The sequence below is a fragment of the Marmota marmota genome, unplaced genomic scaffold (genome assembly GCF_001458135.2).
Source record: "Marmota marmota marmota unplaced genomic scaffold, marMar, whole genome shotgun sequence".
In the NCBI taxonomy this organism is placed as follows: Eukaryota; Metazoa; Chordata; class Mammalia; order Rodentia; family Sciuridae; genus Marmota; species Marmota marmota.
Genome location: NW_026000229.1, coordinates 30,544,310 through 30,560,924, shown reverse-complemented (window position 1 = coordinate 30,560,924; position 16,615 = coordinate 30,544,310). Strand labels below are relative to the sequence as shown.

Genomic DNA, 16,615 nt, shown 5'->3' with positions numbered 1-16,615 from the left:
TCTGGAATTCAGAGAGGGGGGAAAAATAGGTTAAAAATGCCCCTCACCTTCTCTCTGTTGAGATATCAGGGCTGGTTGCATTCCTCCAGGATAGACCATAGCTCACAAAGGCAGCCCTTGCACACAATTCTCTGGATTCTGTAACTGCTTCCTCTCTTTTCCTTTCCACTGGGCCCCAGAGCACTGAATTTTCCCTTGTGGTTTCCCTGTATTCTGCCCACATCTCAAATTACCCAATCTGAGCCATCTGCTTTGTAGCAGGACCCTGATACATCCTACAAATGGTAAAATTTTCCAGTTCCCAAACACCAGGCATATATTGTCAGTTGTAACAAAGCAATAGTCATTTATTTTTTAAAAAAATCATTTACAGATACTTATAAGTAAATAGGTTTTCACTATAAAATGGATGAAGAACGTGAGATTAAAATAGCATGCAGACATTTATTGTGTTTCTTTTACTATGCCTGTGGTATTTATAAATACAGTATTGCTTGCCTAATTGCTATGCCATTATAGTCAAATACTGCTTACCCACATGTACTGCTCACAGGATTACTGCTATCTGTGTTCATTTGTATCAGGAACTTCTTGCTTCCCAGTCAACATTCTACTCAGAAGATTGAGTCCAACCACAGCCCTGACCTGTCTCTGATAAAGGTGGTTAGATTACCCATAAATTTCTGTTATCTGTAGCCATACTGATGCCCTTTATAAGGAAAAGTGATCAAGAACTAAGATGTACAGAAAATTAATGAAAGATACATTATTTCCTAGTTGTAGAAAAAGAAATGAACCTACCTAAGAAATCAATGGCAACAGAAATAAAATCATAAGTCTTTCCACAACAATACTAGAGTTCATTATGTTTGGTTTCTGATGATTTCTATTTAAAAAAGTCTCCCATATTGAAAATTTACCAAATGTATCCCAATCACAAATATTAGGTTATATCTACTTAGCCAAAATGAAACAGAGTTAAGGCAATTATTGAGATAATTCAGGATTAAACACACACACTGCCATATCTATATATGCAAAGGCAAGTAAAGAACTGCAGTACATTTTTGCTAATGGAAAGCAAACTAAATCCATTTGTACTACGTTGCCTATATTATTCTAAACTTTCACTGTCTTACACTAAAAGGCGTGGGGTCTGAACTATGTGAATGTTAATCTCAGTTAGCCATTTATCCTGAATGTAGACACAGACTAAAGGGAAAAAAACTCTGAATTTTTAACCTTGACCATACAGACTGTTTATCAATATTGACCTTTAACAAAGGAAAGACTTGCCTTTTATAGACTCATACTATGGTAGGACTAGACTCTCCTAGTCAAATTCCCTCATTTTATAAACAAGAAAATTGGAATTCAGATGAGTTTAGCAACTTACTCAAGGTCACAGCCTAATACTTATCCCTATATAATGCTTAATTACATTATCAGTTTACCAGTTGATCTACTATTTCATTCAATGTTTTTACCCTTCTGCATTTTGTCTAAGCATATCTAGAAAAGGTGCTAGGACATATGTAGGTACAAAACTATGATTCAGTGGCAGTAAGTCAAAAGATAATTTCCCTATATTTTCAAATTCTGTAGTTTCAAAAAGAAGGGAACCAATTTGAATATTGAATATGAAGAACAGTAGTTCTGGTTACCATCTTTTAAATCACATTTTATTTTTTTGGCAAGGAGGGTGAGAGAATAATGATAAAATAAAAAAAAATGACTGACAGATTTGGCCTCTTAAGTTTGTGGCATAATGTATAAAAACAGTCCAAATAGCAAAGATTGAGAAATATTAGGCCAAAGAATTTAGATCCTTTACAACCTTTTAAACAGCAAGTGGGACAGACCAATGGAAAAGACTAACAGTTTCAGGGGCTTTTCATTTGACTCCATTGGCATAGACACAGTTTGAATTCAATGCCATATTTATTTTAACATTGCCATGAAAGATGCTACAAAGCAGAAAAATGAAATAAAGTCAGTAACTATCAAGCAAATTGCTTCTTTTTTTTAGCAAGAAAAAACATTTTTGGCAAATGGTTCTGTAGTTATAGAACATGAAAACACCCAGAACTATCAGTCCATATGAAATGGACTATCTGCCCCATATGAAAACTTCCCCAAATTATCAAGTTAAAAGGCACATACACTATCCCAGCAGTTCAAGTTGTCTTTAGCATGTGATATTTTAATTGTGCTTTTAGCTTGTTGTCAATGCAATATGACCTTAAAAAGTGACATCTGTGCATATGTATAATTTCTTTATAAATGAAGCAATCCTCTTCCTCTTCTCTGATTTTCATTTTCTGAAGATATATTGTTAGTTTTTTGTTTTATAAAAGACTTTGTCCATGATGTTCTTGGAAATATGCACTTCACAGTTTGTGCTTTTCTTTTTTTTTTTTTTTTTAGGAACAAAGTTTGAATTTTTAATGTGGACTAACAAAAAATGGAGTTTCTTGAAATACCATTGTGATGATGTTTCAGTGTTGTCATTTCTTGGAATGCGAAAGTCCCGGATTACTATCTTTCCTCACTGGTTGTTTAAGGCTTACTTCACTTCCAGAAGAGATGATTGGCAAACTATTATCCATATGGTATCTGATAAGGTGGCCGACATTATCAAACACATGATCCTTGGTCCTCACCTTAAAGAGCAAGTATAAATATATTTAGGTTAAATAAGAGTACTTCTTCTGAAAGATATAGATAGTTGGGGTGGGGAAAGGAAAGCAAATAAATTGTGTAGTTTCAGTAAGAAGGGAACCAATTTGAATTTTGAATATGAAGAACAGTACTTCTGATTACCATCTTTTAAATCATCTTTTATTTTTTTGGTAGAGAGGGTGAGAGAATAATGACAATAATGTGTGTTTTCCAGACCTATCCCTAAAGTAGTAATTTTGCTGAAGAAAGTATAAAAATCACTTTTCAACTCTATTTTCCCTAATAAATAACTTTCTCATGCCTCATTACCTTTTTACAGAAACCATACTACAGTGAAGAAATGGTAAGCACTTGTCACTCAATTCAAATTTGCAACCAGTCTCTTTGTGTTGTTATTATTTCATATACTCTATCCTGTTGCCAATACTATAAATATTTAACTGATTTATATTCAAGAGTAAATCCCAGGATTAAATTTATCTTCCATTAAGCTGTGTGTTTTCATATTATCTTGTCTCTACAGGAAGAGAAGTCTGACCTCTCCTTGGAGGCTGAACACAAATTCTGTCTCCTCCAAGAAACCTCCCCAGACCTTTTTTAATAGGCATTCATGTCTCCTTCCAGCAGACTTCATAAAGTAGCTGATTCATAAATATTTTCTGCACAGAACTTACTGTCTGCATGCCAAAGGAACTCTATTTTCCTATGCCAGGCCTTCCTCTGTGGAATTTCCTTCCTAGTATTATTGCATCCTCAATCTATGCAAGGACAGAAGACATACAATACTATTCATCATTGCTATTAGCTTGGCAGTTTAGCATACATCTGCTCCTGTTCAGAAGGTAGATGAAGAATCATCCAGGGGAGGATGGTATATAATCAGGGAGTACCTTGTTATGTAATTCTACTAGTTTTCCTACAAGGGATTCTTTTGAGTTCTGCCAAGGTATTGGGTTTTGGCATATTAAATATACATATACTTATTAATGGACAGAATTCAAATAATAGGAACTATAAGTTAGATAATGGTATTATAGTCATATTAAATTTCCTATTTTGATTATTATTTTACAATAGCTACAAAAAAGAATATCCCTAGTTTTAATACATACACTTTCAAGGATTTGGAGGAAAAGGGCACAATGACTTCAACTAACTCTCAAATGGCTCCAAACCTTGTAGAAGTTTTTATCTCTTCCATCTCATCCCCACCTCACACCAATTCAGCTAACCAATCCTGCCATGCTATGTTCTTTTGTGTGTGTGTGTGTGTGTGTGTGTGTGTATGTCTTTATACATGTACTTTGGATAGTAATGTCCATCACATTTCACCATCATTTCTAACCCCATACCCCTTCCCTTCCCCTCCCATCCTTCTGCCCTATCTAGAGTTCGTCTGTTTCTCCCATGCTCCCCCTCCCTACCCCACTATGAATCGGCTTCCTTATACCAGAGAAAACATTCGGCATTTGGTTTTTTGGGATTGGCTAACTTCACTTGGCATTATCTTCTCTAACTCCATCCATTTACCTGCAAATGCCATGATTTTATTCTCTTTTATTGCTGAATAATATTCCATTGTGCATATATGCCACTTTTTTTTTAATCCATTCATCTATTGAAGGGCATCTAGGTTGGTTCCACAGTTTAGCTATTGTGAATTGTACTGCTATAAACATTGATTGGCTGTGTCCCTGCAGAATGCTGTTTTTTAGTCCTTTGAGCATAGACCAAGGAGAGGGATAGCTGGGTCAAATTGTGGTTCCATTCCCAATTTTCCAAGAAATCTCCATACTGCTTTCCATATTGGCTACACCATTTTACAGCCCCACCAGTAGTGTTAATTCAAAATCATTCTGCTTCCCCTCTGTATTTTTCCTGCTTCCATTCTTGGTTCAGCCTTTCACTGCTTCTTACCTAGAAGCTCCTAATTACTTTTCTCTTTCCCTGGTCTTACCCTTCTCTATAATAGATCCAACATATAAATATCAAATTAATCCTCCTAGTATGGAGATTGTAAAGGTTCCATTCTCTGGCCAAAAACACCAGATGTTATAGTTTGCTGGGGATTAGGTTAGGGAGCATTTTTAAGTAGGAGAGTTCTAGGTATTTTGAACTGAAAATGGGAAGAGTTTATATAAACTCTGGTTTTGTGGCTTATTTGGAAAAATCAAATCTTGCCCTACTAGGCAGCAACTGTTTGGAATTGAATGGTGACTGGGTGTTTTATAGTTCAGCAGACCCACTTGCACCCTATGCTCACTCCATCATCTTCCCACTTTTACTCACTTATAGTAGTGGTTGGACCCTGAAGACATTTACAGTTACAATCCCACCCACGTAGGCTTTTTAAGAAATTGTGATAAAAAAGAAACACATGAGATCTACTCTCTCAAGAGATTCAAATATATAGTACACTTTAAAATGTATTGTTAACTAGAAGCACACTGTTGTACAGCAGGTCTCTAGAACTTTCTCTAGGATGACTTGAGATTGTATACCCATAAAACAGCAACTTCTCATTTCTCCCTCTCCCCAGGGACTGGCAAACACCATTTTATTTTCTGTTTCGGAGTCTGACTACTTTAGATATGTCATAAAAGTGGAATAGTATAATATTTGTTTTTCTGGAACTGGTTTATTTTACTTAGCATAATGCTCTCAAGATCCTTGAGAATATGGTAACATGACAGGATTCCTTCTTTTATGGCTGAATAGTATTCTACTGTAGGTATTTCATATTTTCTTTATTCATTCATTTGTTAATGAACCCTTCTTTTGTTTCCACCTCTTGGCTATTGTAAATAATGCTGTAATTAGCATGAGAATGCAGATAACACTTCAAGACCCTAATTTCAATTCTTTTGGATAACTACCGAGAAGTAAACTCATTATAAGGTAGTTATATTTTTTATTTTTGAGGAACCTTCAAACTGTTTTCCATAGCAGCTATATAGTTTTACATTCCTGCCAATAGTATACAGGGCTTCAATTTTGCCACATCTGTGCAAGCAGTTGTTATTTTCTCTCTCTCTGTTTTAGTAATGGACATCTTAACAGGTCTAAGGTGATATCTTACTGTGGTTTTGATTTGCTTTTCCCTGGTGATTAGCAATGTTAAGCAACTTTTCGTATGCCCACTGGTCATTTGCTTATCTTCTCTGGAGACAAGTCTATTCAAGTCTTTTGTCCTTTTTTTCATCATGTTGTCTTTTTATATTTTTTTGTTTTTCTTGTTGAGTTGAAGGATTGCCTTATATATTTTAAATATCAATCTCTTACCAGACATATGCTTTGCAAATAGTTTATTTCATCCTAAAGGTTGCCTTTTTATTCTGTTGTTTCCTTTGCTATTCAAAAGCATTTTAGTTTAATAGAGTCCCACTTCTGTTCTTTCTTTCTCTCTCTGTCTCCCTCTCTCTCTCTCTCTCTCTCTCTCTCTTTCTTTCTTTCTGCCTGTGCTTTGGGAATCTTACCTAAGAAATCACTGCCAACACCAATGTTAAGAAGCTTTTCCTCTATGTTCTCCTAGAAATTTTTTCATTTAAAATTCTACATTTAAGTCCTATTTTTTTAAAAAAAAAAAATTAGTTGTATATGGACATAATACCTTTATCTTATTTATTTATTTTTATGTCATGCTGAGAATCAAACCCAGCTCTTCACAGTTCTACCACAGAGCCACAACCCCAGCCCCCATTTAATCCTATTTTGAGTTGATTTTTGTCTATCCATCCTTCCTTCCTTTCTACCTTCCTTCCCTCCCTCACTCACTCCTTCATTCCTTCCTTCCTCTCTTTTTTTCTCTCTCTCCCCCTCCTTCTCTCTCTCTTTCTTTCTTTCCATGTGAATATTCAATTTTCCCAGCCTCATTTGTTGAAGACACTATCCTTCTCCCATGATGTAGTTTTGGCACCCTTGTTGAAGGTCATTTGACCATATAAATGGGCTCAATCCTGAACTCTCTTTATCAATCTATTAATCTAGGTGTTAGAACCATATTATTTTGATTAATACAGCTTTGTAATATGTTTTGAAATCAGGCATATAAGGCCTCCAGCATTGTCTTTCTCAAGACTGTTCTGGCTACTCAGGGTTCTCTGTGGTTCCATATAAATTTTAGGAGTATTTTTCCTATGTCTATTTGAAAAAGTCATTGGGATTTCATTGAATCTAAAAAAAAAAACTAGTCCTGAGCTTTTCTTTATTGGGAGATTTTTGATTACTGATTCAATCTCCTTACCAGATTTTTTATTTCCTCATGATCCAGTTTTGGTAGGTTTAGATTTTTAGGAATTTATCCATTTCCTGGCAGATAATTATACATAGTAGTATCTTATAATTCTTTTAATTATGTAGTATCCTCATTTCTTATTTTACTTGTCTTATTTTTCTTAGTTATCTTGGCTAAAGATTTCTCAATTTTCTTTATGTTTTCAAAAAACAATTCTTAGTGTCACTGATTTTTCTCTATTGCTTTCTATTGTTTTTTCATTTGTTTATGCTCTGCTCTGGTTTGTCTATAGTCTGAGTGACTCTCAAAGGTTCATTATGACTAAAGGTTTGGTCCTCACAGAGGCATTACTAGGAAGTGCTGTGGAACCTTTGTAAGGTAAAGACTAAGGATAGTTCCTTAAGTCATTAGAAGTGTGCCCTCAGAAGGTAGTTCTTGTAGAACTCCTTGGCAGTTCTCAAGAGGATTATAATGAGAGCCTGAGTTGGCTCCCAGCCTCCTCTCTATTCCTGGTTCAAAATGTAATAAATTACTTCTCCAGCACATGCAGCCACCATTGCATCTGTGTTAAAGAAGTGATGTGACCCAGGGATAACCATCAAACCTACACTGTGCCTTTTGGATTTTCAGTCTCCAAACTATGAACTAAACAAAACTTTTTCTTTATAAAATCAGCTGCCTTAGGTATTCCCTTGGATTAATACAAAGCTAACCAATACATACTCTAATCTTAGTTCTTTCTTTCTTTTTATAAAAATTGAGCTTAGTTTGTCTTACTTTTCTAATTCTTTGGGGTTGAAATTTAGATCATTTGAGATCTTTCTTCTTTTCAATGTAGGCATTTGACACTATAAACTTCCCTCTCAGTAAGGATTTTGCTGCATTCTGTGAGTTTAATACAGTATTTATCAATTTCATTTGTCAAGATATTTTCTAATTTCCTTTAAATTTTTTATTTAACCCACTGCTTGCTCAAGAGTATGTTGTTTAATTTCTACATATTTGTAAAAATAACTGTTTTCCTTTTACAATTTCTAGTCTCTTCCATTGATATTTGGTATTATTTCAATCTTTAATTTCTTAAAAACTTGTTTTGTGTCCTAGCATGTGACCTATCCTGGTGAATTTACTATGTATATACTTAAGTAAAATGTGTATTCTGCTGCTGTATACATCTATTAGATCCATTTAGTCTATAGTGTCTTCAAGTTCTGTTCTTCATTGGTCTTCTTTCTGATATTCTTTTCATTATTGAAAAGTAGGTAATGAAATCCCCTAATAACACTGTGCTGCTTTCTATTTCTCCCTTCAGTTCTGCCAGTGTTTGCTTCACATATTTGTACTCTGCTCTTGGATTTATATACACTTATAATTAACAATCTAATGAATTATCAGTTCAAAATAAACTATTATGACTATAAATTGTTTATGTAAGCTCCATTGTAACTACAAATAAAATCCCTATAGAAAATACACAAAGAAAATGAAAGGAATCAAAGATGTTACCTCAAAAAAATAAAAGAAAGAAAAACAGAGATACACAAAGCAAGACAGAAAGAGGGGAAAAGTGGCACAAAAATATAGATAATGTCCTTCTTTGACACTTTTAGCAGTTTTTGACAAAGTCTATTTATGTCTGATATAAACTCAGCCACTCCTGCTCTCTTTTGATTATCATTTGCATGGTAAATCTTTTTCTATCCTTTTAATCTCAGCTACATATGTCTTCAAATCTATAGTGAGCCACATGCAGTGGCACACACCTATAATCCCAGTGACAGGAGGATGGAGAGTTCAAAGCCAGCCTCAGCAAAATCGAGGCACTAGGCAACTCAGTGAGACCCTGTCTCTAAATAAAATACAAAACAGGCTTGGGGAGGGCTGGGGTTGTGGCTCAGCAGTAGAGTGTAGCCCTAGCATGGACTAGGCCCTGGGTTCAATCCTCAGCACCACAGAAAAATAAATAAAATAAAGGTATCATGTCCAACTACAACTAAAATATAAATATTAAAAATAAATAGGCCTGGGGATGCAGCTCAGTGGTCAAATGTCCCTGGGTTCAATCCCTAGTACCTCCCCCCAACACACACACAAAAAAAAAATCTAAAGTGAGCCACTTGTGGATAACATATCTTTGCAACTTTTTAAAAAAATCTATTCAGCCACTTAGTCTTTTGATTGTGAACTTTAATTTATTTACATTTAAATTAGTTATTAATAGGAAAAAACTCTCCATTTTATTAACTGTTTTCTGTCTTTTTTGTCCTACCTTTTGCTGTCTTGCTTTATATTTCACTGATTTTTTTGTGTGGTGACATGTTTTGACTTCTTTGTCTTTTTTTTTGTACCAGGGATTGAACCCAGGGCACTTAACCACTAATGCACATCCCCAGCCCATTTTTTATTTTGATACAGGGTCTCACTAAGTTGCTTAGTGCCTCACTAAGTTGCTGAGGCTGACTTTGAACTTGTGATCCTCCTGCTTCAGCCTCCTGAGCGACTGGAATTACAGGCATGTACCAATAGCTGTCAATTTCTTTAGTGTATCTTCTTTATGTATGTTATTTGTAGTTACCATAGGGCTTACAAAAAACATCTTAAATGATAATAATCTATTTTAAGCTATTAGTAGCAACTTCAACAGCATATAAATACTGTACATTTTAAATTCTATACATGCATACTGTTATTGCTTTCACAAATTACATCTTTTCATACCATATATCCATTAATATATTTTTATAGTTATTGTTTATAGTTTTGTCTTATTTTCTATACCAGAATTAAAAGCTATTTATACACCACCATTACAGTGTAACAGTATTCTCTGTCTATAATATTTACCTTTACCAGTGACCTTTAAATTTTCATGTTGCTTGGTTCATCATAAACAATTCCATTTAGCATTTCTTGTAAGGGATGGATAGTGATAATGAACACCTTCAGATTTTGGTTATCTCATCTGTCATTTTTTTTTGCCAGATGTAGTAGTTTTGAATGGTGAAATTTTTTTCTTTCAGAATATTGAATATACCAAATCCACTCATTGTTTTGTGGAAAATATGAGCAATCCATTGATAATCTTAAGTGAGTTCTTTTGTACATGATGAACATTTCTCCTGCTGCTTTTGAACTCTCTGTTTTGATGATTTGGTTATACTATGTCTTGGTGTATACTTCTTTGAATTTCTCATAGTTGAAGTCTTTTGAGCTTATTGAGTCCGATGTCTATTTTCTTCCCCAAGTTTGGGACACTTTCAGTCATTATTTTTTTAAATAAGCTTTCTATTCCCTTTCTGTGTTTGACTTTTTGGATTCCTGTCCATCTGATGGTGTCCTATAGTCCTTTATGCATCTTTATCTTTTTTTTTTCTTTTTGTACCTGGGTCTGGACAATACTAAATGACTTACCTTCAAGATCACTTATTCACTAATTCTTACTTCTGTTTGAGGAAACTTGTTGTTTTTAGTTCAGTTATATTCTTTAGCTACAAAAATTCTATTTGATTCCTTTTTATATTTTGTTTCTCTTTGCTGGCTTTTCATTTTGTTCATGGTTTGTGTTCCTAAGCTCATACAGCATCTTTTATGATGGTTACTTTGAATTCAGGTACCTCTTTTACTTTGTCAGGTAATTCAGATAACTCTATTTCCCTTTTTAAGTTAATTAATTAATTGTGGGTGTTTGGGTGTGTGGGTGTGTGAGTGTGCATGCTGGGGATTGAATCCAGAGCCTTGCACATGCTAGGCATGCACTCCACCACTAAGCTACGTCCCCAGCTTCAATTAATCAGCAAGGTTTGTTGTTACAGCATTGAGGACCAAATCTAAGGCTTCACACATGCTAGGCAAGCATACTTTTATTTCTTTAGGATCAGCTTCTGCAGATGTACCTTGTTCCTTTGTTAGGACAATGTTTCCCTGCCTCTTCTTGTGTCTCATAACTTTGTGTTGGGATCCACACACATGAAAAACAGCTACGTCTATCAATCCTTACAGACTATCTTCACATATGGGAATATACTCACCAATCAGACCAGCTAGAGATTCTGGGTGCCTCTAAAACCTTTTATGGAGGGGAGATGAAACTTCTCTGGGCCTGTGTACTCAATTTCTCAATTACAGAGGCCAAGTTTTTAGAAGCTTGAACTCTCTTCCTCTTTCTGGTATCTTTTTATGGCACTGCAAGCTCCTTTGTTCTATAGCAGCAAGTCTCTCACTATTGTTCTCAGTAGCCAATGGACTTCCAAGCTATCCTGACTTCCCATCAGCAACCCAAGTCAGGCAAGAGAGATACCAGGCCATTAGGAGCCCCTCCAAAGAGTCAGAATGCTGGATGTAAATTTTGTTCTACCCCTTCCTGAAGGAGAAGTCTCATGTTGTACACTGTCTCCTGGTTGTGCAAAGAATACCTGCAGCAAGCTACTTTGTGCTCTTTGTTCTCATCAGCAATGATGCATCCCATTATGCCAAGTCCACAGGTGCTCCATATGAGGCAAGACAGAAACCAGTCCCTCAGGCAGTCCTCTGAAAAGTTGGAGCAATGGATGGGATGCATGCTTCCCATCCCATGCATTCTCTTTCACCCTTGAAGGGAGAAGTCATGATCCAGAGCATTCTCTCCTGATACCAAGCTATGCTGGCTTGAGAGAACTGCCATAGGTAAAGTGGAATTGCTCTTTTTAGCAATTTCAACTTGATAATTCCCAGTTTTATGCTCACCTTGACAACTTTAACTTATTAACTGGATTCCAAGATTCTCATAAAAGTATTTTGGTCCATACAGAATTTTCAAATCAGTGTTTCTGTTGGAGAATGAGGACTGGGACTACTGCTGTTATTGTGGTTGATGTCACCTCTTCATGCATCATTCCCTTCTTCTAAAACTGCTAATTCCTCCCCAATGTCTAGAAAATTAGGCATTTCCACCCTATACATCGTCTCCAAAGAACGTTTCCAGATGTCTACAGGTTATTCTCTGCTCCACCCATACATCTTCTATTGGCTTAATACCATTCTATTACTCCATCTGTTCCTATCACTCCTTCACTGTACTCCAAATGCCCTTTTTAAATTCTTCACTCTTTCATAGTTTACCTAACATGTCAGATCCTATAAGAAGTTTTCCCAGTTTGTCTCAACCACAATGATCTCTCTGTACTGAGAAACATTATAATGTTTTGGTTGAACCATCCTTATCTCATTTGGCTTTATGTTATGATTATTTAAACACTATTTTATGAAATTATAAGCCTCCTGAGAGCAATAACTACTTATGTGACACTGAACAAGAGTCAATAAGAGCACAGCTGAATCCTTGTACTTTCATGTAGTAGCTGTTCATTGGATTGAATGAGAAGGACAGAGAGAGATTATCCTTAACTTAATGTTCCAGCCTGGCCTCCCACTCTAATTCTTCCACTAGTCTCTACTTAGCACCTCTTGCTCCAGATGGAAGGTTCAAAAAAAAGTAAATGCTTAAACATAAACACTATTCAATCTCAAGTTTTGGATACCATTCAGAGTAACCTTAATAGACAATATTCTGTGAAATGTGTAATGAAAAATCAATGATACCTTGCCTTCAGGATCCACCAGGAGAAGATGTTTTGCCTGGCCTCCCTGTAGTCCACTCAGTACATACTGCCCAGGGGATGTTACACTCTCCCGAACCAAAAAGTCCCCATCCTTTACCAAAAGGCTCTCAGCTGCCTTCCTGCTCAGCTTGCCATGGTAGCAGTCTTCATTCCACAGCTGCTGCTTGATGTGTGGCAAAGAATGTGAGCTGGCAGGCTGGGCTGTGGCACCCGGCTGAACAGCTTCTGGTGCCTCTGAAGTCAGAACACATAGAGAGACATCTCTAAGTTATCTCCTCATCCAACTACTCAGCAAACATAACTTGATGTCCTACTATGAGCCAGGCAGTGTTTAACACTGTTTCTGGAACAAATGAGGTGTTTTTTTCTTTTCCAAAACTCCCAATAGGCTCTAATTTAATGGTAGATCCAAACATTGCCTTTGGCTTCTATTACCAGAAAAGGCTTTCCCAGGTACAGGAGTTTTCCTTTCAGATGAGAAACAGAACCAACCCATGAGAACTGCTTTTATAACTGTAGAGAGAGGCTCTTTGTGTCCCAAGGGCTGTGTGTTAAAAAGAAAGAGGCTTACGCTGTACCTGGACTACACATAACTTCCAAAATGTTTCTCAATTCTTTTAAAATAGCAACAGAAACTTTGAATTGTGCCCACTGTTTAACATTTAGCATTTTCTTTTTCCTTTTTTATACTAATTTATGAATTATTAATGTGCTTCTAGACATTCTTCTGACCAAAAACTTCAAAGCTTTGCTAAACCTTATAACATTTATATTAAATGAACTCTCTATTAGTTAGGCCATTCATCTGCCTGGACAAAACAGAGTTGATGAGGTAAAACAAAGCAAAACATCAATGAGGCATTAGCCTTAAAGCAGCTCCTTAAGGCCCTGCAGAATCAGTATTGTGCAGAGCTGAGAACACTGGGAATGAGAATGTACATCAGCTAGCTCTTGTTATTATTGATACGCAGAGTGATAATAATTATTGTTTAGTTCCCATTTATCATAATAGACACTGCTAAATCCTTAACACACTTTATGCTTGTTTGCTTTTAAATCAGGCAAAATAGTGAATCTTTAGAAAGGCTAATAAACTTAGAGTCACACTGCTAATATGTTGTAAATCTGGGATTCGAAACCTGACTTCAAAACCCAGGCTTTTAATCACCTAACTCTAAGGCCCTAGCTTTGGATATGAACATTCTCCATTTAAAACTGGCCTATCAACTCTACTTCTATAGTGCCCACAAAGGTCTCTAGTAGATATCAATGATATCAGAATGATGCAAAGGATCTCCAGAAGTAACAGCATAAATTCCTATATCTGAATTCAGGTAATAGTTGTATGTTTTCTGGCAAATTTACCAAGAAAATAAACACAAAAAACAGACTCTGTATTTTTAAATATAAAGAATACTTCTCAAGGGGGAGAGATAAGATGGCTGCGAATAGAGTGCATCATACCCCGTGTACTGCGTCACTGCACAGGTGAATAACAAGTTAGAACGACAAAAAGCTATCTTGTTAGGAATTTCCAGCAAAATTGGGGTGCACCGAAACCTAGAGGAAGGATTTCCATCACCGAGGACTGGTTACTGAGTCTCAAACGCGAGCCAACTGTGCGACCTGAGATCCAGGCTGACCGATCCGCCGCCTGCCCCGAGGCCCGCCCCGCGGCTACAGACGGCGGCGCCGCAGAGAAGCGACCAGCAAGCAGAGAGAAAAGGCGCTACGGATTCTGTGGAGTCCTGCCAGCTGTGCCCTCACTGAGCTCCGGGCTGAGTTCGGGGTTTGAGACGGGGAAGGAAGCAGTACAGTTCTATCCCCCGCAACGGAAAGTCCACCAAGGAAGCCAGCGGCCACCATCTTGGAGAGCTGACATCACCAACACCAGTTTCGGACAGATTGCAACAATAAAACAGGTGTGTGTTACTCAGCCCATCTCCCATACAGCGGGGAATTCGCAAAAATCTCTCCCAGGCTTTCCGGGGGAGGGATTATCAGAACGAGCCTGCATAGAGACGTGGCGAAAGGGTAAAGACACCTGACCTCCAACTCCCCCTCCCATCAGCGGCGAAAACGAAACCTGTCTTGCCAGCTCTGGGGGAGGGGAAAGCGGGAAAAAATCAAAACAATAGGGTGCTGGTTCCCAATAGCCACCCTCCACACCCAGCAAACTGCAGGCCCAGAGTACAGTTTGAACTGCCGAGAGGCATCACACTGGGGAAGGCCGGGCTAGCAGGAGAAGCCAGGGGACGAGAGGCCAGGAATAAACCTAAGCTAACAGGTTTTTGAGAGACACTAGGGGGGAGGAGGGAGGAGCCTCACACGGACTGTATCCTACAGCCAGAGGGCAAAATCTTGGCCCGGAAGGCAGAGCACCACCTATGGGAAGCACAGAAAATAGAAGCCTAACAGTGCCCCCCCACCCCTTTTTTTTCTCTTTTCTCAATTTTTTAAATTCTTTAATTTTTTAATTTTAAATTTTTTGTATGTTTGTTAATTATTTTTTTCTTCTTCAATTGTAATTTTTTTCTCTTCAATTGTAATTTTTATTTTACTGCATTTTATTATTATTATTATTATTATCATTTCTTTTCTTTTCTATACTTTTCTCTTTCTTTCTTCTCTCCCTCTCTATTTCTTGGTTTGCGTCCTTACCTTTTCCCCATCTTTCCTCTTAAGCATGAACACCCAGACTACATATAACTTACTAAATGCAAATAGATGAATACTACGAATAGGTCTATAGTCCGCCTAAGCCCTTAACTACCCCCAAGTACTCCTGTCTATTCTCTTGTTAATATCCGCCTGCATTTGAGTGGAGTCCTGCCAGCAGGACCCCCCAAAGAAGCAAACATATACTAACCTCCATACCATCAAATCGCCCGACCTTAACAAAAAATCCTAAGTCCAAACCTCAGTTCTCTATATGCCATCAAAATCTGAAGGCCTTTAATGAAACCAATGAATTTACCTTAAATCACAATTAAATCCAACATCTCTAAACATTGTCTCCTAACACAAAGGAGAGATAGTGGAACTATAAAAACCAAAACAAACAGAACCCAGAAGCCTTTTATGAATTGAATGAATCAGCTTTAAAGTACAATAAAGCCCAACATTTCTAGGCATAATCTCCCACCACAAAGGAGAGACAACAGAGATATACAAAACCAAAACAAATTTATAGGAGAAAGCAGTTACACAGCAGTCAAACAGAGCTGGAAAATAACATGAACAAAATGAAAAAACAAGGGAAAAAAGGATTACAAACAATGCAGGACAACTTAAATCTACAGGAGGACCTAGAAGCATCAGAAACATTGACAGGGAAAGAATTCAAGGCATACCTAACTCAGATGGAACGGAATATTAGAGAAGACATGAGACAGCAAGTCCAAGCAACAAAAGTATATTTTGAAAACGAGTTAAACAAACAAATTCAAACTGCAAAGAACGAGCTTTACCAGGAGATAGAGATTTTTTAAAAAACCAAACAGTAATCCTAGAAATGCAGGAAACCATAAACCAAATTAAAAACTCTAACGAGAATATTACAAATAGACTAGATCAAGTAGAAGTCAGAACATCAGATAATGAAGACAAAGTTTATCAACCTGAAAAGAATATAGTCAACACAGAAAGGATGCTTAAATCTCACGAGCAATCTATCCAAGAGATATGGGATGTCATAAAAAAACAAACTTGAGAGTCATTGGGATAGAAGAAGGTATAGAGGTTCAAACCAAAGGAATGGACAACCTATTAAATGAAATAATCCTAGAAAACTTCCCAGAGATGAAAGATGGAATGGATTGACAAATCCTGGAAGCCTACAGGACCCCAAACATTCAAAACCGTAATAGACCAACTCCAAGACATATAATTATGAAGATAGCGAACATACAGAACAAGGAGAGAATATTAAAAGCTACGAGAGAAAGGAGACAGATTACATTCAGGGGTAAACCAGTTAGGTTAACGACTGATTTTTCATCACAGACTTTGAAAGCGAGAAGATCCTGGAACAACGTATTTCAAATGCTGAAAAATAACGGATTCCAACCAAGAATACTGTATCCAGCAAAATTAAGCTTCA

The 16,615-nt window shown here is 36.8% G+C and overlaps 1 protein-coding gene across 1 annotated transcript in view; it reads right to left on the bottom strand.

Annotated features, from left to right (window-relative positions):
• Nucleotides 1-331: 331 nt before the first annotated feature.
• The window catches only part of Shc4 (SHC adaptor protein 4), a 133,381-nt gene continuing 117,097 nt past the window's right edge, over nucleotides 332-16,615 (bottom strand). The window contains exons 11-12 of the mRNA XM_015480686.2: nucleotides 12,494-12,747; nucleotides 332-2,663 (exon numbers count right to left, since the gene is read on the bottom strand). Of these exons, the coding sequence (XP_015336172.1) occupies nucleotides 2,508-2,663; nucleotides 12,494-12,747 (410 nt within the window). The 3' untranslated portion in view covers nucleotides 332-2,507. The remainder of the gene's footprint in view (nucleotides 2,664-12,493; nucleotides 12,748-16,615) is intronic.